This window comes from Papio anubis, chromosome 5, assembly GCF_008728515.1.
Source record: "Papio anubis isolate 15944 chromosome 5, Panubis1.0, whole genome shotgun sequence".
In the NCBI taxonomy this organism is placed as follows: domain Eukaryota; kingdom Metazoa; phylum Chordata; class Mammalia; order Primates; family Cercopithecidae; genus Papio; species Papio anubis.
The window spans coordinates 135,911,174-135,934,273 of NC_044980.1; the positions used below are offsets into that span (position 1 = coordinate 135,911,174).

The 23,100-nt window shown below is 45.3% G+C and overlaps 1 protein-coding gene across 9 annotated transcripts in view; it reads left to right on the forward strand.

Moving 5' to 3' along the window:
• Positions 1–5,105, forward strand: part of ARHGAP26 (Rho GTPase activating protein 26) — a 519,008-nt gene extending 513,903 nt beyond the window's left edge. For 3 of the 9 annotated variants that reach the window (XM_031666806.1, XM_031666807.1, XM_031666808.1), the window contains 2 exons: positions 2,200–2,315; positions 3,816–5,104. In XM_031666806.1, the coding sequence (XP_031522666.1) occupies positions 2,200–2,315; positions 3,816–3,926 (227 nt within the window). In that variant the 3' untranslated portion in view covers positions 3,927–5,104. Of the gene's footprint in view, positions 1–2,199; positions 2,316–3,815 lie in introns of those variants that run through there. The other 6 variants (XM_009209293.4, XM_031666805.1, XM_017960312.3 and 3 more) reach the window with 4 other exon arrangements.
• Positions 5,106–23,100: the final 17,995 nt, after the last annotated feature.

Consider the following 23,100-nt stretch of genomic DNA (forward strand, 5'->3'; position numbering starts at 1 on the left):
GAGAGGAGGAAGGGATGTGAAGCTCCCTTGGTCCTGGTTCTAAGGGGAGGGGGGCTATTTAAATGCGTGGGTCACACGTGAGCTGTCTACTTGTCCTCATTTGCCACTTAAGGCCCTGGTTTACCCCTGTGAACAGCACAGGCTGGCAGCAGCTGCTGCCCTCACTGAGCTGACAGCCTCCTCTGGAAAACTCCCGCAGCACCCAAAGCCGCCCACATGTATAGGTCATCCTGTAACTAGGCAAGGCTTTCTGAGTATGGCGTACATCTATGTCTGATCCTTCATGGAGAGAATGAAATACGTGGTGTGTATTTTATCTTCGTCCTTGGCCTTTCCAGTAGATTTCCCAGTTACTTCAACTTTCATGCCTTCCTAGCAGAAGGTTTTAATTTCGTTTTGCTTTTAGCAGCCACTCAGAGCAGAGCGCAAACTGTCACGTCCTGTGGTTTTAAGCTTGGTGTTTTTCACTCAGTTCTGACTGCATGATTAGTCCTAAGAGCACCTGGGTTAGAAGTGGATTTGATTGACAGTTGAAATTAGGTAAATGTTAGAGAGTGAGTGTGATGAGAGATTTTCTCAGACCCCAAACATGCTTGCTCATGAGAATTAAGTCGTGGCTCTAATTTCTTATTTTCTCAGTTCTTTCTCAACCTGCACTCAGATACCACACTTCTCTCCTACCTGAATGTGTCAATGTCATTGGCTTGGCCTGCTTTTAATAGCACCAAGCTAAGCTGCCACTAATTAACTATGCGGGGTTAGTCAGTATTGGCTGACTGCAGCCTGCACAGCAGCCAAGGGAGGCTCTAACCTCCATGGTAACTGCTCGGGGTGGGTGAGGTTCCTCACATGGAAGAGCTTTGAATAACCATCGGCAGGGAAGGGGCATGCCCATGCCGGGGTGCATACTTCAGAAAGCCACCCTGCAGTACCCAGTCAACATCAGACAGTGAGGACCAAAGCCAGAGGTTTTAAGTTGAAATGATCAACACGGAGACCCTCTGTATCCCACAGCACTTAGCAACTCCTGTCACACTGTAAATCTGTCACGTCTCCTATGTCATTGGCCCCATGAAGCCTGCTGCAACTTCCTATTAGCTGAAACCCAGGTAGCTTTGATGCCTTCCCCAGGCCAACCAGCAAATTAGTAAAAACGTGAGTCCATAGGTTCTTTCTTTGGGTACCAAATCGCATCTTACCCTCCAGGTCTTGTGCCCACCGTAAACTTGAAATATGTGTTCTGACACTGTGACTGGATGCCCTTTTGGGATTTGGAGGTGGGGGTAGGTTATTGGAAAGAATTATTAACTGTTTTTCTACCTTTTCTGAACCTTCATGACAAAGAAAAAGAGTAGTCATGCTTGCCTCAGCTGTGATGAGCAAGTTGAAATTATGGCAGTAGAGGGTGGCCATCTTTTCTGTTCCGCCTTTTCTCCCATCACACCATCACACCATTTTTCTCCCTCACGTACTTTCTACCTATAATTAATTCATGACTTGTCATCAAATGTTTGAGGTCCATCTTGCTCTTAATAAACAGCTCAGTTAGGACAGAGACCAGGTCTTGTTCACCTCTGCCCGGTACCCAGCCTGGGGCTGGCACTCAGCAGGGGCTCGTAGCCCCTGGGTGGGCTGACCAAGGGAACAAAAATGTGGGAAAAGCACTATGCTAGAAAGCAGCTCCTCCTTCCTGTTTTACTCTACAGTTATGGCTGGAAGAAAGAAACTGCATGTTATTAGACGTGGGTACTTGAACACAGGGTAACTTTGTGACCCTTGGCAAAAGGCACCGTGTGCTCACATACTGGGATTGGAGCTCGTGGGAGGAAGACCTCCCACCCTCCACTCAGGCACACACAGCCACATTCTTTCCCAGCCTCCTTGGCTGGTGCTGGGCACAAGAAACCATCTGGAGAAACAGCTGACCAAGAGCCAGAGACCCTGTGCTGTCAACTGGGTTACTTCCGGGTTGTTTCATGAACGTCGTGTGAAACGGGCCTGCCTTCAAGCAAAACCACATCACAATCACCCCCAAACATAAAAAAAGTATTCCTTGTAAAGTCCCTTCACGGAAATTCCACACTGTCCCACAGGAGTTTGGTCTGGTATCTAACACTCTCACTGAGGGAATTCTTTGGGTCTGACTGAAGTTTCCCATGTGGCAGCTTAAGTCCATTTCCGTTCTGTTTTTCCTTACAGTGGGGAGCAACTGGCCATGGCCCATTGAGAGCAATCACCCTCGATTTTTTATGCTTCCATTCAGCAATCACTTATTGACCACCTCTTCCATGCCGGAGCTGCTACAACCAGGAAGTGTAAGACATGATCTCTGTCCTCAGGAAACTCAAAATTGGCTTCTGCCATAGGGAAATATACAAGGAACAGCGTTTGCCATGTGGTGTGACCATACTAGCAGTGCGTGGCAGGTAGTGTGATGCAATGAGGAAGAGGGATCCTTTCTACTGGGAAATAGGAACCAGAGAAAGTTTCACAGAAGAGGTGGCATTCAAGATGGACCTTGAAAGATAGAGAAGAGTTTCCCACTTAGGCAAATGGAGAAATGTCCCAAGCAGAAGGACAGCAAGGATCAAGAATGAGGTGGAGGGGAGAGAAAAATGGGGAAGGTGGGAGTGGGGAGAAAGAGCAGAGAGAGAGAGAGGTGGCTAGTGGTTAGGTATGATTTCAATGTGACTGAAACATGAGAAGGTAGAGCTTTCTGGAGAATTGAAAACTCTAGTCACCCTCACCCACCCCCCATCTTAGCCTTTAGGCTCTGTTTTCTCTCAGTGACTGACAATATTAGCTAACATTTTGCTAGGTACCTAACACTGTACTATATTGATCACTGAATCCTCAAGACATTTGAATGAAGTTCTATAATCATCTATAATTATAGATGAGAAAACTGAGGATCAGGGAGGTCACACGAGCCAGGTGGCAGTGAACTGAAAGTTCAAACATAGGTCTGTCTGCTTCTACAGCCCATATGTCCTTTTTTTTTTTTTTTTTTGAGATAGAGTCTCACTCTGTTGCCCAGGCTGGAGTACAGTGGTATAATCCCAGCTCACGGCAGCCTCTGCCTCATGGGTTCCAGCAATTCTCCTGCCTCAACCTCCCAAGTAGTCGGCATTACAGGTGCAAGCCACCACGCCCAGCTAATTTTTTTTTTTTTTTTTTTGTAGAGAGAGTGTTTCACCGTGTTGGCCAGGCTGGTCTCGAACTCCTGACCTCAGGCAATCCACCTGCCTCGGCCTCCCAATGTGCTGAGATCATATGACCTTTTAAAACTTCCAAATTTATTTATAGATACACACACGTGATTTACACAAATGCATAAACATAATCACATCACACGTGATCATTTTAAAATTTTGTGGCAGTTTTTCCATCCTCCCCACATCAGCCTCCTCCCTCTGCAGAACTGATGTCAACAACCTCATTTTGCCCTTCTCAGCAGTGAGCCCTTCAGAAAGCACAGTCTCTGGCACACACTCCGCCTTGGTTTTGCAGTGGCAGGAATAAGAGCAGGAAATGTTTGGATTAAAAACTTTCTTTCCTCCTAGGAGCCCTCTGCTTACTCATCTTGGGTGAATAGTTCCCCATTTCTTGAGCTCTGTGCAGATACTCCTCATTCCCTGGGCAGCCCCGGACACTCCAGCTGCAAGTGTTGGCCAGTCCCTTCGTCCTTGGGGACATGGCATGGAGGCAGCCCCCGCAGAGGGCCCAGTCGTGCTTTGCTGGCTGGAAGTATGTAATGTGAAATTTTAAAAAAACTTAACAATTTGAAAATGGCTCCTTTCTCCACCCTGATCCAGCTGCTGACAACAGACCTTCAGGCTCTTACGGAATTGCCAGGGAAATCCCATGAGCACGTGTCGTCTTCTGGGAGAACCAGTGTGTTTCTTACCCCATCTGCTAATGCTTAAAAATAGATCATTTTCATGGCATTTGAACCCCCTCTTGAGCCTAATGAGATTCAAAGAAGTCAGAGGTAGCAGAGAGAACATGAAGACTCAAAGCGGATGATAGGTGAGTATCTGTAGGGCACAGGAATAGTGGGAGTCAACTAAGGTGGGCTTATAGAGCAAGACCCTCACCCAAGTCTCCTACATTCCCTGAAGGGGGCTAAACGGTTGCATGTTAAGAGGCCAGTGATGAAGTCTGTCTCGTTGATGGAGCACTTCCATGTTATGGGCATTGAACCAATTGCTGTACATTAGTCTCGTTTAATTCTCAAATCAGCTCTATGAAATAGGTGCTGTTGTTACCCTATTTTGTAGATGAAGAAGCCAAATATTAGATTGGGCAACTTGTTCAAAGTCACAGAGTTAATGAATAACAGAGCAGAGAATCAACCCCAGTGGGCTAACCCCAGAGCTTAACGCTTAACTCCCATACTCTTAATTCCCATACTGTTCTAACTCTGGGAATGGTCTCAGAAGCTCCACCCCCCAAACGTCCTTCACTTCTTTCACCCCAAGGGAATATCTTTTGTTTTGTCTGCTTGGCATCCAGTACCCCTCTTTCTGGTAGCAGCACCTCTGTTTTCCTTTGAGGAGCCACCCTGCCCCTCCCCTCACCTCGGGTTCCATGGGTTTGGGTGAGCTGGCATCAACCCGTGATCCAACCATGACCCTGTGACCCTGCTCTGGCCTATGAGATCATTACATCTACCCAGCCAAAGTGATTGATTGATTCAGGAATGGGCACAGGGCCTAATGAAGTCCCCAGTGCCAGGGCTTTGTCCTGGAGAACGGTATACAGGACACAGCAGAGGAATTCATCATATCGGGAAAGAATAGTAAGTGCTCTTTCCCCCAGCCTCAATGTCTCCTCAGCATGAACACTGTCTGCCACTTGTCTTCGTTTAAAGTCCCAGTATAAAGGCCCCCATACTTTATGTTGACTATTTCCTGAGATTGTAATAGTGTACCTCGTAGAAAAGTTGTTTCAGACAGCAAGCAGAAGATGTGAAATATTCATTGCAATATAAAATGGACAAACACTGTCCCACTTTGATCAATCCTGGAATGATTTCACTAAAAGAAAAATCTAGGTCAGGTGCCGTGGCTCACACCTGTAATCCCAACACTTGGGAGGCTGAGATGGGAGTACTGCTTGAGCTTAAGCGTTTGAGACCAGCCTGGGCAAGATGGCGAGACCTCCATCTCTGCCAAAAAAAAATTAAAAATTAGCTAAGCACAGTGGCACATGCCTGTAGTCCCAGCTACTTGAGAAGCTGAGGCAGGAGTATCCCTTGAGCCCAGGAAGTCGAGGATACAGTGAGCCGTGATCATGCCATTGCACTCCAGCTAAGCTACAAAGTGTGACAGTCTAAAAAAAAAAAAAATTAAGAATAATAGAAAGAAAAGACTTTATGCCTTCCTCCACTCTGGAAGCTAAGCTTATTTTAAAATACTGACTTTCGTTCTTCATTCTGGGCCAGGAGAAGCAATGACTGGATGTCATAAGAATAGGGAGGAATCACGTCATACAGAGGCCTCTGCAAATACTTTCCCAAGCACAGTTGATTCAACTCGTCACTTGATGATTTGGCGCATCCAGGGGTGCTTCAGTGTTGAGACATTTCACCCTGGAATTCTTACAAAGGACCCCTCAGTCGGTTGTAATAAAGAATGGCAATACATCATGCCCAGATCATGACATGGAATTGAATGGCATAAAGTGATCCTCAGTTCAGAAAGATGTTCACACACCTTGGGGGCCGCACCCAAACCTGTTTAACCATCCCACAAGCATGAGTCTGAGATACTCTGGGGGTACCCAGTTCAGACCTTCACCTTCACTGGGGTGGGGCAGCATCGTTGGAGGCCCTGAAAGGGGGTGGGTGTATCTAATCAGACTTAGATACCCTGCTGCTGCTCTTCCTCCATGCTGTGCTCACATTTTCCTTGTTTCAAGGACTGCCAGATAAAGGGATTTCAAATCTTTTTTCTTTCTTTTTTTTTTTTTGATACGAAGTCTTGCTCTGTTGCCCAGGCTGAAGTGCAATGGCATGATCTCGGCTCACTGCAACCTCTGCCTCCCAGGTCCCAGTTCAAGCAATTCTCCTGCCTCAGCCTCCTGAGGAGCTGGAATTACCACCACACCTGAATAATTTTTGTATTTTTAGTAGAGACGGGTTTTCACCATGTTGGTCAGGCTGGTCTCAAACTCCTGATCTCATGATCCACCTGCCTCGGCCTCCCAAAGTGCTGGGATTACAGGCGTGAGCCACCGCTTCCAGCCAGGGATTCCAAATCTTACAGGAACACCTCCACTGGCAAGGAGGGCACTCCTGGCCCTCAACAGATAATACATTCACTTAAGTACAGCATTTCAAAATGTTCAAGGGATTTTTTTCTGCTCCAAATTTTCACCATGGCACATCTCTGATCAAAAAATTTCAGAAGCTCCATGTGGCCTGGAAAGGAAGGAAGGGGGGAACGAAAGAGGAAAAAAAAAAAAAAAAGAGAGAGAATCCTTGCTCCTTAGCATAGCAATGAAGGTTTTTCCCGATATGGCCCCAACCGCTTCTCCAATGCGCCTGCATGCAACTTATGTCCCAGAAGCACTGACTCTTCATCATGTTACAACCATCTGAACCAACATCCATCTGTCCATTCATTCATTCTATATTTATTGGGTCCTGACTTGTGTCCACACCCAAGACTTGGAGCTGTCTCCCACTTGTGTTCCCGAGGTGAACTAGGGCTTACATGCCCTCCACTTCTCCCACCACAAGGGAATATCTGTTGTTTTTGCCTGTGTAGCATCTCTTACTCTTTCTTCTGGTAACAGCACCTGTTTTCCTTCACGGAGGCCCCTCCTACTCCTCTCAGATCCCATGGGTTTAGGTGGCAACAACAGTTTATTTATGAACCCCGTCTGGCCTATGAGATCATCAAATCCACTGAACTAGAGTGATTGGTTAATTCAGGAATGAACCTAAGACCTAATTAAGTCCAGGGAGAATCAGTATTCTAGATTTTTTAGATAGGTAGTGGTGAGAGACTTGGTCTGCTAGATTTGGAGCATGAAGACTGCTGGTGGCTATCTTGTCCCCTCAGTGAGGGAGGCTGCCTGAGAGCTGGATGACTTAAGAGCAATGCCGAGAGAGACAAAGAATAGCAGCACCCATGCCATGGGGCCAGATGCACCTGAGCTTTTCCACTACATCAGCCAATAAATTCGCATTTTGCTCAAAGCAATCTGAATTGGGTTCTTTCACTTAAAATAGAAATCCTGAGCTCTAGATAAACTCAGGGGTGATTTCTGCACAGCCCTCTGTCCCACTTGATTGTCTACTCCTTTGTGAGGCGCCAGAGAACCTGACATCAAGTGTGATTCTGTAGGATCTTGAGGTAATCGCCCCTCTTCTCTGAGTATCAGTTTCCTCATCTTTAAAACGGACATAAGAACACTTCCCTTCTAAGGCTGTGTGGATTAAATGACATCTATTCATGTGCTGTATAAAGTTCATTGCCTTTAAGTCAATAATATAGTATCACAATATGGATTGTTTTTTGTCAATTTGTGGAAGGAGTTGGCAATATCTAGATGTTTTCTAAATTGTTGCAGAGCCATTACTACATTCAGCCTGCCAGTCTTGGGCATCACCTGGGGCTCTATGGGTTCTGCCCATTACCCCTGTAAAGGACAACCCTACATATTAGGTGTCATCAATTTCTCCCAACTTGCTTCCCTGCCATGGTCAAAAGGTCTACTTGTGACACGAGTAGACACGTGATAGGGTCTGGATCTGTGTCCCTGCCCAAATTTCACATTGAACTGTAATCCCCAGTGTTGGAGGAGGGGCCTCATAGGAGGTAATTAGATCATGGGGGTGGAATTCTCATGAATGGGTTAGCATCATCCCCCCTTGGTCTGTATAGTGAGTGAGTTCTCATGAGATCTGGTTGTTTAAAAACATGTAGCACCTCCTGTCTCTCTCTATTCTCCTGTTCTGGCCTTGTCAGATGTGCCTGCTTCTCCCTCACCTTCCGCCATGATTGAAAGTTTCCTAAGACCTCCCAAGCAGCCATCATGCTTCCTATACAGCCTGTGGAACCGTGAGCTAATTAAACCTCTTTTCTTTATAAATTACTCAGTCTCAGGTATTTATTTACAGCAGTGCAAGAATTAATACCACACCCAAGCCAGAGGCTGTCAAAATGCCAGTGGTCTGGTTTAAACACACGATGCAGGCCAATCAGATTGTTGCTCCTGTGAGTTTGACCTTTGAGGGAAGCTGTCCTTAGAGATGGGTGCATGAGATGAGAGCTCCTGATGTCCAGCTAGGACTGGTGGTCATGTTGCGCTAGATACAAGTTTAAGACACGAAGAGACCTATCTGCAGAGGCAACAGATTGGTGCACAAAGAAAAGACCAGAACCAGAGAAAGCAAAAAGCTGCCTCAGTCCTGAACAGCTATTTTCCTAGAAGGGCTAGTTTCTGTGCTCTGTTTTAGGATCCCAGATGATCCCTGTATCCTTACAATTAACACCTCATTGTATATGGGTGGATTTGAGTGACTTCTCTTCCTTACAACCAGAAAGCCCTGTAGTAGTCTATTCTCACGTTGCTAATACAGACATACCCAAGACTGGATAATTTACAAAGGAAAGAGGTTTAATGGTTTAACTCACAGTTCCACATGGCTGGGGAGGCCTCACAATCATGGCAGAAGGCAACAAGGAGCAAGTCACATCTTACATGGACAGTGGCAGGCACAAAGACAATTTGTGTGGGGGAACTCCTCTTTATAAAATCATCAGATCTCATGAGACTTATTCACTATCATGAGAATAGCATGAGAAAGACCTGCTCCCATGATTCAATTACCTCCCACTGGGACCCTCCCATGACATGTGGGAATTGTGGGAGCTACAACTAAAGATGAGGTTTGGGCGAGGACACAGCCAAACCATACCAAGCCCTCTCTAGAGCCATAATAGGTCCCAAATGGCAATGGGGAAAGCCAGAGGTTCTGGCAGCCCAAGGTCAGGTAGTGAAACAGTTTTCAGCCTCTGGGCTTTTTACCCTTAGTCTGGAGCTCCAGAACTGGGGCGCCCACCCTGAGGTTTCACACCAGGAGAGAGATGGAGTGTGGATCTTGTGCCCCCTCCCTTTCCTGCTAGGGTTGGGAAAAACAGGTTTAGAAAGTTGCAGGAGTTGGGCTGGCCACTAATTTCCACAAACTACCTTAATGTCTTACTGTTGTTAATATTAGCTATTGCTCTTAAAACACACGCACATAGCAATGGTGTTGCAGGGAAAGCCAAATAGAAATGACAGCTTTCTACTCCCTCTGCTCACTTGAAGCTCTTTCCTTTGATAATACCTGGAATGGTTTTCTATTAAGGGCAAACCGGAGGGCCCTGAGGACTGTGAACAATCTCAAGCCCTCTGCCACATTGTTTCTCTCAAATGCCAGAGGAAAAAGGTTGAAAATCTTGAGAGGCAGGGACAGTGATTTTTCTCTCCTTGGAGGCCTAAGCTGACCATGTGGCACTGGCCCCATTCATCTGCTGTGCGGCAGAGTAAATTCTGCTTCTTCTCTGCCCCGTCCCTGTGGTAGCCCCAGCTGAAGCTGATGGATCTTATACTTAAAACTGGCTCATCTCAGGTCACCAGAGCCAGCTTGAAACTGGCTATGGTGGGAGTTATTTATACCACCAGAATCACCAAGTGCTACAAATCAGCCCTCCGCCTCCACCCCCACCCGCACCCCATCCAGTTTTTAAACACCTCCTAGCGCACCACTGCCTAGTCTACTTGAGTGTTAATATGATAACACCTGAACTTGGCTCCATATAGCCTAGGCTGGCTTCAGCCTAAGTGAGGGTGGGCACGTGGGAACGGGGGTGGGGTGGGTGTAGAACTAGAGAGGCGCAAAGTCACCTTGCCCAAGCGCAGGCAGTACTCTGCCCTGTGAATCAACAGCTGGGTTTTGTTTATTTGCCCTGGTTTTCACCAGATCTAGAAAAAGGAGTTGGTTCCCCACCTCCCTCAAACAAGCTTCTTAAAACTTTCTTAGAGCTGCCAAGACCTCCGTACAGGTCCCGTGCATCAGAGTACTTAGTGATGCATTCTCTCTGCTGCTCCATTTGCTGCAGGAAGGAGGCGGGAGCTCAGTGAGATGGAAGCCACCACAGGCTCATTCTCCCAGGTCAGTGGAACGGTCACTAACCAGTCCAGGTCTGGCTGCCTCACTTGGGGACCACAGAATTACTCTTTCCCTTGGTAACTGCTGAGGGCAAGAGGCCCAGAGGTTGGCATTGCCAGTATACAGCCCCCCAGGAACCAAGCTTGGTCAGAGTCCCCAGCACCTCCGAGCTCCCTTAGTGACTGACCTTTAGCGTCCTCTGGGAAGTTTATTGAAACCAAAGATTCTGACTTGGTGTATGTGGGATGAGGCCCCAAATTCTGCGTGTGTGTCTGTGTGTGTGTGTGTGCACGCGCACGTGTGATGAGAGCTCACTATCTCGCTATGTTGTCTGTGCTGGCCTTGACCATATTCTGTGTTTTTAATGACACTTGGGATGATTGTGAGTCTGGTGACCCTCAAAACTCATTTTAGGGTCAAATCCAGACATGAGTGATGCGTTAATAGACACATTTCTTTTTTTTTTTTTTTTTAAATATTGAGGTTTTCTGGGTTCTCTCTATGCTGTTGTTAGCAACTTTCCTTGTGCCACAGATGTATGAATGAGAAGCTTCTTCACAGTGTCATGATTAACACAAGCATAATATGAAAAATTCCATATTTAGTAAATCATAAATTAGTTGATAGCTATATGATGAAAGGCCTCACCAAACTTTGCCTTTAAATACTGGAATGAACTCACTCACTTTAAAAGATTTAGATTTTCAGTAACCCAATTGCCAGAAACTATTTCAAGAACACAAGGATTCTGCCAGGATCCAAATCAACACACCTTCCTAACTTTAGTGCTGATTAGAGTCAGGGTAGCTTTTGGCCAAAGCAGAAACCGTTACAAATACAGGCTGTCAGTGACAAAGCCACGGTTTCTCCTTCACCTCCTCTGTCCTGAATAGAATTGAGTAAGTGACAAAAAGGAATAGAGCCTTAAGTATCCCATCTGCAAAAGAAAAAATATCTTAAAGGGCCAATGTGTTCTGGAAAAAAGCATGAGATTTCAAGTGGGCCTTTGAATTCTCATCATAGCTTTTCTGACAGGTTATTTATCCCGTCTGAGTCTTTCTCATTTTAAAATGGGGCGGGGAGGTGCCGGGCGTGGTGGCTCACACCTGTAATCCCAACACTTTGGGAGGCTAAGGAGGGTGTATCACTTGAGGTCAGGAGTTCGAGACCAGCCTAATTAACATAGGAAACCCCATCTCTACTAAAAAATATGAAAAAATTAGCCAGGCGTGGTGGCACGCACCTGTAATTCCAGCTACTCATGTGGCTGAGGCAGGAGAATCACTTGAATCTGGGAGGCAGAAGTTGCAATGAGTTCAGATTGTACCGCCGCACTCCAGTCTGGGCAACAGAGGGAGACTCTGTCTCACAAAAAAAAAAGAGGTGTGTGTGGATGGGGAGAGGAGATAATTCCTGTGTGGCAGAAACATCAAGAGGGATCCCCACCTCATAGAGTTGTTTTAAGAATTGAATGATTAAAATTTGATCCCTAATGAATTAAATAAAACAATTGTGTCTGGCAAACATTTGGGACAATTGAGTATCAAAATAAATATAGTAAAGAGTTCCAACAGACATGAGTGATGCTTTGATAGACACATTTCTTTTTTTATTAAATATTGAGGTTTTCTGAATAAAGTAAGAATTCGTGAGTCCAAGCTGATATAAATAAATAAAGCATACAAGAAAATTCTTCCTTATGGTTGAAAGCAACTAATAACTGTAGAAGGAATGGCAGAATTAGAATATCACCATCTGGCAACCATAATAATAAGTATTTGAGTCATGGAGAATCATCAATGAATGATTCACTTAGGATATTTACACAGTTTCAAAGTGTCTCTTCACAAGAGACTTATTAATCACGAGGGATAAAACAGTAGCTGTACGGTAGAGAAGCCTAACAGACATCAACTTTAAATGGGACTAACTGACAGCGTGTCCCTCCTATGAGGCATTGAGAAGAACTGAAAAATTCCTGGAAAAAACAAAAACATATAACCTGAATCTCACCCAACGGAGGGGCAAGATCCTGAACTGAGGAAAGACCCAACTGAGGGGCATTCGACAAGATAACTGGGCTGTTCACTTCAAATATGTCAACGCCATGGAATAAAAAGGTTCGGAAACTATTCTAGATGTCTGTGGACATGACAAGCAAATGCAACACATAACTTTGGGTTTTCTTTGGCTAGAAAGATCATTATAGGAACGATTGGCAAAATCTGAGGAAGGATTATAGACTAGATAATTGTATTCCATCAATGTTAGCATTGCAGTTTAGATAATCGCACTGTGGTTTAGAGAGGCAGAATTTTTAGGCAGGCTTTTAGGAAATATACATAACTATTTAAGGGAATAGGGCATCAGGTCTCCAATTCACTCTTACATGGTAAAAGAAAAAATTTAAAGAGAGATGATAGATAAGGCAAATGTAGTAAAATGCTAACTTTTGGGGTATCTGGGTAAAGATTGTTCAGGAATTCTTCACTATTTTAGCAGCTTTTTTGTAGGTCTGATGTTGTGTTTTTAAAATGTATTCACTACATACTGAGACCTGCTGTTTTATCTTAATGATGATAATACAACATTGAGTCTATTGTAAGGAGTTTAGGAGCCAAAAAGAAAGCAAATATAAAACCAGTACAGGATTTGCTAGAGGGAAGTTTGGGGTTTTATAGTGCAAAATTTGTAACTGGCCACCAACCTTCCCTCATTCACCTTGATTTAGGTCCTCGTGGTGGCTCTGCTCCCATGACTGGGGGCTAATGTGGAAGGTGTGATCTTATAGGAAGCGCAGGCTTTATGAAGTATGTCCTCTGTAAGGTGGAAGCCAGTGTGCTTCACTCTGATGTTGTTTCTTAGGCTCATGCCTGGAAGGTACTGCAGGATACCGGATACTGGGTCTACCTTCCAGCCCCAGAGGACACTGTGAAAAGTCATCTCAGGCTAAAGGCTTCATCCTGGCCCTGTTTCTGTCTATTTGGAGGACATAAATATAAGAGAGTACTTTGGGCGGTACAAAGCGCCATCCACATGTGTCAGTCTCAGACACGTGCTGGTGGAGCCTGTGGCTAAGAGGGCAGCCTCTGGAGTCAGATGGGCTGCTTCCAAATCCCAGACATGCCACTAACCCCCCGGTAGGCGATTGGGGGGAGGTCATTTAACCTGTCTGCCCTCCACTTTCTGCATCCATAAAATGGGGATAATAACTGTAATACAGAGCGAACTAATAGGATTGGTGTTCAGTAAATGAAACAGTGCAAATGACACAGGCTTTGTGCTCGTGCATCCCAAAGTATCTTCAAGTATAAAATAATGCTATCATGCTATCCTGAAATTACCTAAAATCAGAGCAATTGTATTAGAATTTGCTGTAACCTCTCTCATTCCCCTTGACCTGTCCTGGCCAGCTTATCTTCTGATGGCACAAATCACCAATTGCTTTTAGTGTCGATTTTTCTCTTGGTGGCAGTTCCTACTGGGCTTCTGGGGTAAGGGGCTGGCTCCTCTCCTACCTCAAGATTCTAATTTGCTAGGAACCTTGGAGCTCCTTAGATTTCTGTGCTTCTGCAGGAATTCATCCTGCTTGAGACGCTCACCTGAAAAACATGCGGTTGAAGATGGAATTTCAATGTTAGGCCCCAGAGCTGTGGAAGGTATTTTCAGTTTGGCCCTCTTGCCAGGCACACTTGAGCCTGCACAAATTCTGTTCCCCACGCAGAGACAGGGAAAGAAAGCTGCCTTGCTGTTAGGACTGTAAGACTACACCCAGGATCTCAGAACAGCACTTCCCCCACCAATCTGTCCACGGTGGCCTTAGCCAAACCCGAGGAATGGAGGCTTAACAGGAATGTGTCATAAGAAAAATATTCCATTAGAGTTTTCTCTCCCAGATTCCACGCCCACATTTCTGCCTGCCTGTTGGACATCTCCAGTTAGATGACCCACAGGCATGTCCTTACCAAAACAACATGCCTAAAACGACACTTCACTCTCTCTTCCTGTCTTGGGTAGTGTCACAAGCCAACTTAAAAGCCTGGAAATCCTCCTCCCACATCTCACCCCTACTGCTAGGAGGTCTTTTCCATTGCAAATCCCAAATGGCTCAGATCCGATTCTTCCTCTTCGTGCCACACATATTGACGGTCAGGGCTTCAAGATCTCTCGCCTGGACTATTTCAGCAGCCTCCTAACGAGTCTCTCTTCTCCCAGCTCCTGCCTCTGGCTCCTCTCCATGTTAAGAGCAAAGTCACCCCAAAGCAGGAAATGGGATTACTCTCCTACCATGATGAAGCCTGTGTTGCCTCTCCCAGTGACTCAGGGATGGAGTGTGGACTCTTGAGTTGCCATGTAAGGGCCCAGCCCATTTCCCCTGCTTCATCTTGCCCTGAACACCCCTCCCTCCAGCATCCCAAACTGCTCACGGGTTCCCCAACTCCTCCTTAGGCATTTGCTGGTGAGTCCTTGAACAAGATCTTCCCTCTGTCTGGACCTTCTCTTCTCCCCCTTTTTTAACCTGGAAGTTTCCTACTTAGCCTTCAAATTCAGCTCAAAAGTCACCTTCTCTGGAAAGGAAGTCTCCCTATGCCCTCTTCTTTCCTCCCAGAGCATGTTTTCAGTGCCTTTTGCATCATAATGTATTAGTTCGTCTTGTGGTTGTTGGTTTATATATTTACACTAAATGCTTTTCAAGATCAGGGATTCTGCCCTGTTGACTTTTGTACTCCCAAGTGGACATGGTGTTTCTTCAGGAAAGGGTGCTTGGGTGGGTGTGTATATAATGCACCAATAGTGCCACAGAACAGCCCTGATATGGTTTGACTGTGTCCCAACCCAAATCTCATCTTGAACTGTAGCTCCCATAATCCCCACATGTTGTGGGAGGGACGCAGTGGGAGGTAATTGAATCATGGGGGCAGGTTTTTCCCATGTTGTTCTTGTGATCGTGAATACGTCTCAGGAGATCTGATGGTTTTATAAATGGGAGTTCCCCTGCACATGCTGTCTTGCCTGAAGCCGTGTAAGATGTGCCTTTGCTCCTTCTTCACCTTCTGCGTGATTGTGAGGCCTCCCTAGCCATGTAAAACTGTGAGTGCATTAGAACTCTTTTTCCTTATAAATTACCCAGTCTCTGGTATGTCTGTATTAGCAGTGCGAGAATGGACTAATACAAGCCCTGTACACTAGAAGCACTGCCCTTTGCTGTAGCTTCATAATTCTGCCTAAGTACTAGAAGGTTGATGCTATGAAAGGTGGCATTCAAGGCTCCAAATTCACCTTTATCTCAAACTTCTTTCAATAGAACTTGTCTCCCTTCTTTACCTGCCTTCCTTATCCCCTTTCTCAGCAAATCTCTGAGAGGATGTCTCTCAGTCATTAAAAAAAAAAAAAAAAAAATTGTATTCTGTATTTACTGGCTACAGAAATTTACTTTCCTGTGGAATCAGAGAGACAACTGATCTTGTTAAAAGGCTCTAACTATAATCCCTTAGAGAGGGGATCCACTGAGTAGAAAACTGTCAACAGAATAAAATGCTGACACTTTAGGTGTCCATTTCCACACCCAGCCATGTTTACATATGATATTTAGAACCAGGATTCAACTGACCCTGGCACTCAACAGCCTTCGTTCTAATTTCTTCCACGTTGAGTTTTGTTCCAAGTTTCTGACCGTTTTTACTTTGGAAGGTGGCCAGGGTCCTGGGGTGGCCACGGTCATGCCAAGTCGCAGTGCCCCCTCCACTTCAGGGGCTTAGACTGCTGCTTGGAATGCATGCGTTCTGGCAGGTGCAGTGCATGCAGGGGTCAGACCCCTATGGTTTGATGAGATAAGAGCCTCCTGCACAGAATCTCATTTTTTCTCCATCTGCACCGCCATTTGGGCCTCGGGCCTCATGACTCACACAGTGGCTATCCATCTGCCCATTTACTCCAGAAAGAGAAAAGGACTTCTTCGCACACAGTGAGTCATCGCATCACATTTCAGAGCCACCTGCCTGACTCATAGACTATAGCAGAGCTCTGTAATAACGGGGCTCCCTATTGCATGAAGATGAATATTACTTGCATATGACCCTTTACACCCCCAAACCAACTTGATATTCCCATCCTGAGCCAATAATGGGAGAGATCAGGCTTGGCAGATTTTTGTTCTCCTGTTCTTGAGTCCCCTCCCTGCACCTTGAAGACATGCTAATTGATGGATGAGCTTTCCGCTGCTGAGGCCAGCAGAGGCCTCAGCATCAGAGTTAAGACAACACTCCCAGTGGCAGCCCTTCACAATTGATCAGACTTGGTGCCAGAGGTTAAAGCATATTGATATGCTAAGGTTAGATTGGAAAGACAGGACTGTTTTCAGGGTGAGCACTGTGGTCTCCAGAAGGCTACTCTTCTTTTTTTATATAGTTAATTATTTGAATCAGGAGTATGGAGGAAGGTAACATACGCACAGGGTACAAAACTCAAAAGATATGCAATAGTGTGTAGTAAAAATTATCTTTCCCATCTCAGTTCCTCAGTTCTCCTCCTAAAAGTCACCAACATCATCAGGCTTTTTTAATTTTTATTTTTATTTTAATTGAGACAGAGTCTCACTCTGTTGCTGAGGCTGGAGTGCAGGGGTGCCATCTTGGCTCACTGCAACCTCTGCCTCCTGGATTCAAGTGATTCTTCTGCCTCAGCCTCCCGAGTAGCTGGGATTACAGGCGCATGCCACCACACCCGGCTAATTTTGTATTTTAGAGATCGGGGGTTTCACCCTGCCCTCACCTGGCCTGCCTCGAACCTCCCCACCAAGTGATCCACCTGCCTCAGCCTCCCAAACTGCTGGGATTACAGAAATGAGCCACCATGCCTGACCATACTTTTTAAAATGTGTATTTTTTTCCATACATTGATAGATACAAAATGTATTACGCGCCATTTTTTTATGTATACATAAGTGTGTGTGTGTGTGTGTATAGATGATCATAGATAGATAGACAGATAGTAGGTGGATGGGTGATGTAATGGATGGTTGGATGGTTGACGGATGACATAGATAGTAGGTGGGTAGTTTTTTTGTTTTATTGCTGTATTGCCGACATTTATGCGGAGGCGATAGTGGGCAGTGCATGGCTGGCTGGGCTGCATGGGCCGTGCCATTTACGGCCGGACCGATTTGCCGGACTTCATTTGACGCATCTGACGGTGATTCAGGTGTCGGTGGCGGGCGGACAAGTGATTGTTGATTTGCCTGACTGACCGATCGATAGCAGGGTGGCGGCGGCATTTGATATTCCCCATTTTCCATGACCAGCGATTGCCTGGCGACCATCTGATGGGTGTACGACAGAACGGCGACCAACGCGAACCAACTACCGATGAACGCGATTACCAGACATTTTACCGGATGGACACGGACTTTCAGATTGCTCAAACGACACCACGACGACTTCATCGTTTTGTGATGATCGGACGCCGACGGATGATAATAGGCGGTTCGGCGATTGATTTGACGTCCACATCCATCCGCATCACCACGTGACATTTTGACAGAACATCAACACCATTATTTATTTTTGTTGATTGCTTTTCGATGATGATGGATAACAGGAATACGTACCATCTAATGACGAAGATTATTCCATTTGTTACACGAATATAGGTGGTTGGGTGTGTAGATGGATGGATGGTTAGACGGTTGGATAGATGGATAGATAGGTAGCGGGTGGGTGGATGGATGAATTGATGGTTAGATGGTTGATTGGATGGACGGATAGATAGATAGATATGCTGTATTAGTTTCTAGGGTTGCTGTAACAGTGTGCCACAAACTGGAAATTTACTATCTCACAGCTCTGAAAGCTGGAAGTCTCAGATCCAGGTGTGGGCTGAGTAGGTGTCTTCTGAAGATTGTGATAGAGAATTTGTTCCATGCCTTTCTCCTAGCTCCTGGTGGTTTGCTATAAATCTTTGCCAGTTCCTGGGCTTGTAGAAGCATCACTTTGATCTCTGTCTTCATTTTCATAAGGCGTTCTCCCTGTGTACATGTCTGTCTAAATTTCCATTTTTATTCAGCACACCAGTCATATTGGATTAGGGTTCAACCTAATGGCCCTTATTTTAACTTGATTACCTCTGTAAACACCCTATCTCCAAAGAAAAATCACATTTGGAGGTACTAGGGGTTAAGACCTCAACATCTGGATTTTGGGAAGGGCACAGTCAACCCATATACAACAGGCATCTAAGTACATGCTAATTTTTACACAAATGCTAGCCCACTCTCAACACTATTCTGTGTCTTGTTTTTCATTTTATTACTCTTGAAGATTTTTCTGCATCAATACAGAGACCTGTCTGCCTCATACTTTTTAACGGCTATGTAAAACTGCAGTGAATCATATGGGAGTAAAATTATTTAGTCTTATAGTGAGGGATACTTAAGCTCTGTTCTAACTTTTGATATTACAATAGAGTTTCAATGAATGCCCTTGAACATATCAATTCACACTTTATGTGAAGCACAGCTGTAACATATTAAAAATGGAATTGTTTGTTTATAGGGTAAGTGTATTTTGATTTCAATATCTACATAAACTGTTCTTACTCAGAGGACAGAGATGAGTTTATCAGATTAGCTAACAGCCACCTTGGGTCTATTTCAGGTTAAAATTCAGGACTAGGAAGGGTTCGTAGAAGGAAGGAGGGGATCTTTTTAAATTGGCACTCATGAGCCCCCCAGTTTGAAATGACACCCTTGATTTGTGCCACCAAAAAGTATTTCTCTGTGTCTGCTCTAAGACCATATCTTCACTACTGAGCCCATGGACTGAAACTGTGTCCAGAGATTCTAGAACCTTCCTGAGGCTTGAGCACAGGGTTTGGAGCAGCACTGTTAGGTGGAGAGGAGAGACAGGAGTGAGGGACTTGGAGGATAGAGGGTGGTGCCCCAAACACAAAAGAAGAGATGTTCCAACTAATGCAAGGCCTAGTGTGCATGTCATTTCTCTTCTTCTTCTCGCTGGTTCCCTTCCTAGGAGAATGTCTGTTCAGCTTCTGTTGAACCAAACCTCCAGGTTGATTTTGGCCGGGAATCACCACTGGGGATTCCTAGTGGAGGGCTCTGAACTTGCTGAGGATGTGAAGGTATCTGAAGTCAATCAATCAGATTACAGTATGACGCTTTTTATCTTTTTAACCTAACTGCCAGTTGGAAACTTGGAAATCCTCCCTCAGTTTTTGCTTATTATGGGAGCCTGACTCATGGACATTAACTTGCTTCCAGCCCTTTCTAGCCCTACTCTCCCTGACTCAGCATTTTAATATCACAAGGAAGTCCAGAAGTCGTGTCCTTGGTGACTGTTGAAGCTGAAGCACAAAGAAGTGAAGTAACCCAAGTTTCTGTAACCAGGAGCAGCAGAACCTGGGTTACGCATCCGTTCACCCATAGGTGCATGCATGAGACTCATTCAGCATACACTTATTAGCATCTACCAGGTTCCAGGCACTATGCTAACTCCTGGGGCTACAGAGTTATAATTAAGACAGACCCTCTTCCTGCTCTCTTAACACTCGTGGTCCTGTAGAGGAGATAGCCATGAAAGAAATAATTTGCACTTGTAAAATGTGCACAGAAAAAGAAACTAACAAAAATGAAAGATGTGAGAGCTGTGAAGGAGATATTCATGGCACCATGAGAGTGTGGGGGGTGGGTCAGAGACTGCTCCAAAGGGGAGCGACATTTCAGCTGTGACCTAAAGATGTCTCCATCCATGAAGAGCCTTGCTGCTGAGGCGCCCTCTTCCCTTGGACCAGAAAAGTATGACAAAAAAACATTCCTCTCACTGACCACTCCAGACTTAAACAATGAATGAGAAAATTCCCTGTCAAGACAGGGAGCTGGCCATGTCCTGCTGAAGAAGTCTAATAGAGGGACTTTCCTGGCCCAGGAATAGTTTGGAAGATTATAAGTGACTAAAGGACTATTTGCCGCAAGTTCTAACTTTCCTGCTTCTCTGGATGGGGAGTTAGAACACGGTGCCTCTACTTCATTGTTAAAAAAGAAAACTTCTAGCTCATCAGGCCTATCTAATGCTTCCTACCTGGCAATGAGGGGCCTGCTGGCCTCCACCCCCACCAGGGCAAAGGCAGCTGTGGAGGGGATTTCTTTTTTAACTGTGCTCTTGAGCCTGGCCTTCTTTAGACCCTGTTTTGTACCAGCAATAATTAAGTAATTGATGTATTCCTAGTTTGAAGACACAAGCACAGGCCTGGGACCCAGCATGTCTGGAGCTGAGACCGAGCATTCTCAGGTCGGTGACCCAGCAAGCATCACTCGGGCCTTCCTTATTGGATCCTATGAACGTTAAAATGTGGGAAAGGAACTTACCTGTGGTTCATGAACACTAAAGAGAGAACCACTGTCTTCTTTTCACTCTAGCACCATATGAGGTTGATATAATGATCTCCATTTTACAGATGAGAAAACAAAGGCATGGAGTTTTTGCTGAGAGTCACAAAGCCTGTAACTGATAGAGCTCAGATTTGAACCTGTATCTTTCAGATACTGGACCTTGCTTATAAACAGTCATCTAAGGCCAGGTGGCCAACAGAAAATAGATCTTATAACATAGTACAGGACTTTCTTCCCTCTCCACCCCTTCCTTCTTGTCCCAGGTAACTTACTTCAGCAGTTCATTACCCAGCAAGACAGAAATAATGAATATGGGCAGAAATGGGGAGGTTGGCCTTTCTGTTTGCTTTACAACTAACCAAGGGGAAGGGCGACTCTGGGGAAAGATGTTTGGGGGAGATGGGAAATACAGTGGGGATTTGATTGTTTCCCACACTGTCATCTAACTGTGACAGAGAGGGGCAGGTTTAGAATCTTGTCCCTCATCAACACATGTGAACCTGTAACTGCCAGTGGGCGGGCCCCTCTCTCAACTGTCTCAGGGGCAGTCCTGTAGCTTTTCCACTACAAAAGCCCTTCTGGGAGGCCTGACCATAAGATGGTATGTGCCAGTGTGAGGTGCCACCTGGCATTTGGTGAGGTTTCTACTTCTCCAACCCCACTACTCAGTACTGGCAAGTGCCAGTATTTTTGCATAAAAATACGCTAGTCCTTTGAAACTGACAGCGGTTGCCATTTTTTTTTTTTTTTTTTTTGAGATGGAGTCTCACTGTGTGGCCCAGGCTGGAGTGCAGTGGCGCGATCTCGGCTTACTGCAAGCTCCGCCTCCCAGGTTCACGCCATTCTCCTGCCTCAGCCTGCCAAGTAGCTTGGACTACAGGTGCCCACCACCACATCCGGCTAATTTTTTGTATTTTTAGTAGAGACAGGGTTTCACCATGTTAGCCAGGATGGTCTCCATCTCCTGACCTCGTGATCCACCTGTCTCGGCCTCCCAAAGTGCTGGGATTACAGGCGTGAGCCACCACGCCCAGCCCAGTTGCCAAATTTTTGAGCATGAAAGCAGTAGATGAAAAAGTTCCCTACCCATACCTGCATCCAGTGGATGGCAAAAGGCCGAGGAACAGAAATGCACCAGGCCCACAAAGGGTTTCTGCTGAGTCTTGGTCATCTGTTTCACAGGTTTCCAGGCACTATGCTGCTCATTCTTACTGCCCTGTGGACAAGTGCAAGTTAGACCTTGGCCAAATGTATTCCTTCCTTCGAGTTTCAGTTTCTCATTGATAAAATGAAGTGACTGAATTAGTCTGAATGAGATAATATGGGTTCAAAATCTAAAGTTCCTCTTCCTTCTACTGCATTTGTCAGACCAAGGCAGACTTGGGGAATGGTAGGGACAGGGCGGGAGGAGTGGGAGCAGTGTGCCCTGGGCTGGCAGTAAGGAGGTGTGTTGTCTATAGGGAATTTAAACAGATAAAATCAACTAAAGACTGGTGTCCGTCTTATTAAGAGCTGGCGATTCTAAACAAGGTTATGATAAAACACTCCTCCCTGCAGGGTGGACTGTTGGTACCACCCGGCTCTTGGTATGCCACTTACTGAGACTCTTTTGGTTGCCAGTGAAAGAAACACAACTCAGAATGGCTTCAATGAAAAGGATTTTATTGGTCCACATAAGTGAAAAGACCAGACACAACTGTGCTCAGACAGGACTGTTTGCAGGTGCTCCATGATATCCTCAGGGATCTCCCTCTCTTCATCTCTTAGCCTCAGCCTTTTCCCTGACTGTACTAGCATCACTCCCAGCAGCTCCAGGCCTGCACCCTATCAGCTAAGCTACCTCAGTGAGTCTCACTGACCCAAAACTTTCAGCAAAAGTTTTGGGTTTCCCCCTGGACCAGCTCGAGTCTCATGACCGTCCCTGATTTAATGAGATGGAATATGCTGACTAATCTGCCTCCTCATAGAGCAGGTCATCACATATATACTGAGAATGGTGGGGGAGGGGGCATTTCTCCAAAGGATTATCGAGGTGGTATTGCTAGAAGAAAGGAGGATGGATGCTCAATCACTAAAGCAATACTGTCCATCATATTCCTGCCTTCAAAGATGAGCTCAAATGATCTCTCTGGCTTGGAATCCTCCATCCACATTTTCCCCTTTCTTCCTTCCAGTGCTGAAGATCCCACCTCCTACTCCCATGAAGGCTTCCAGATTCCTGCAGCTTATCTTCAGTTCTTTTTCCTTTCAGCTCCAAAGAATTGTCATGCATACCTGTCACTCTGATAGTTAACCATTAATAAGATCAACTGCTAGTTTGTTGTCCATTATAAAGTTAATACATGTCTATTTTAGGGAAAAATAGAGAAGTAAAAAGAAGAAACAGAAATATCATCTGTGGCCCCTCCATTACATGGAAACTAGAAAGAAGAAATTAAAACCACTAGGTTTCTTCTATGCATAATTTTTTTTCTATTTTTAAAAGTATAGCATACCCTTTATATAACACATATATATGTATATGTATATACAC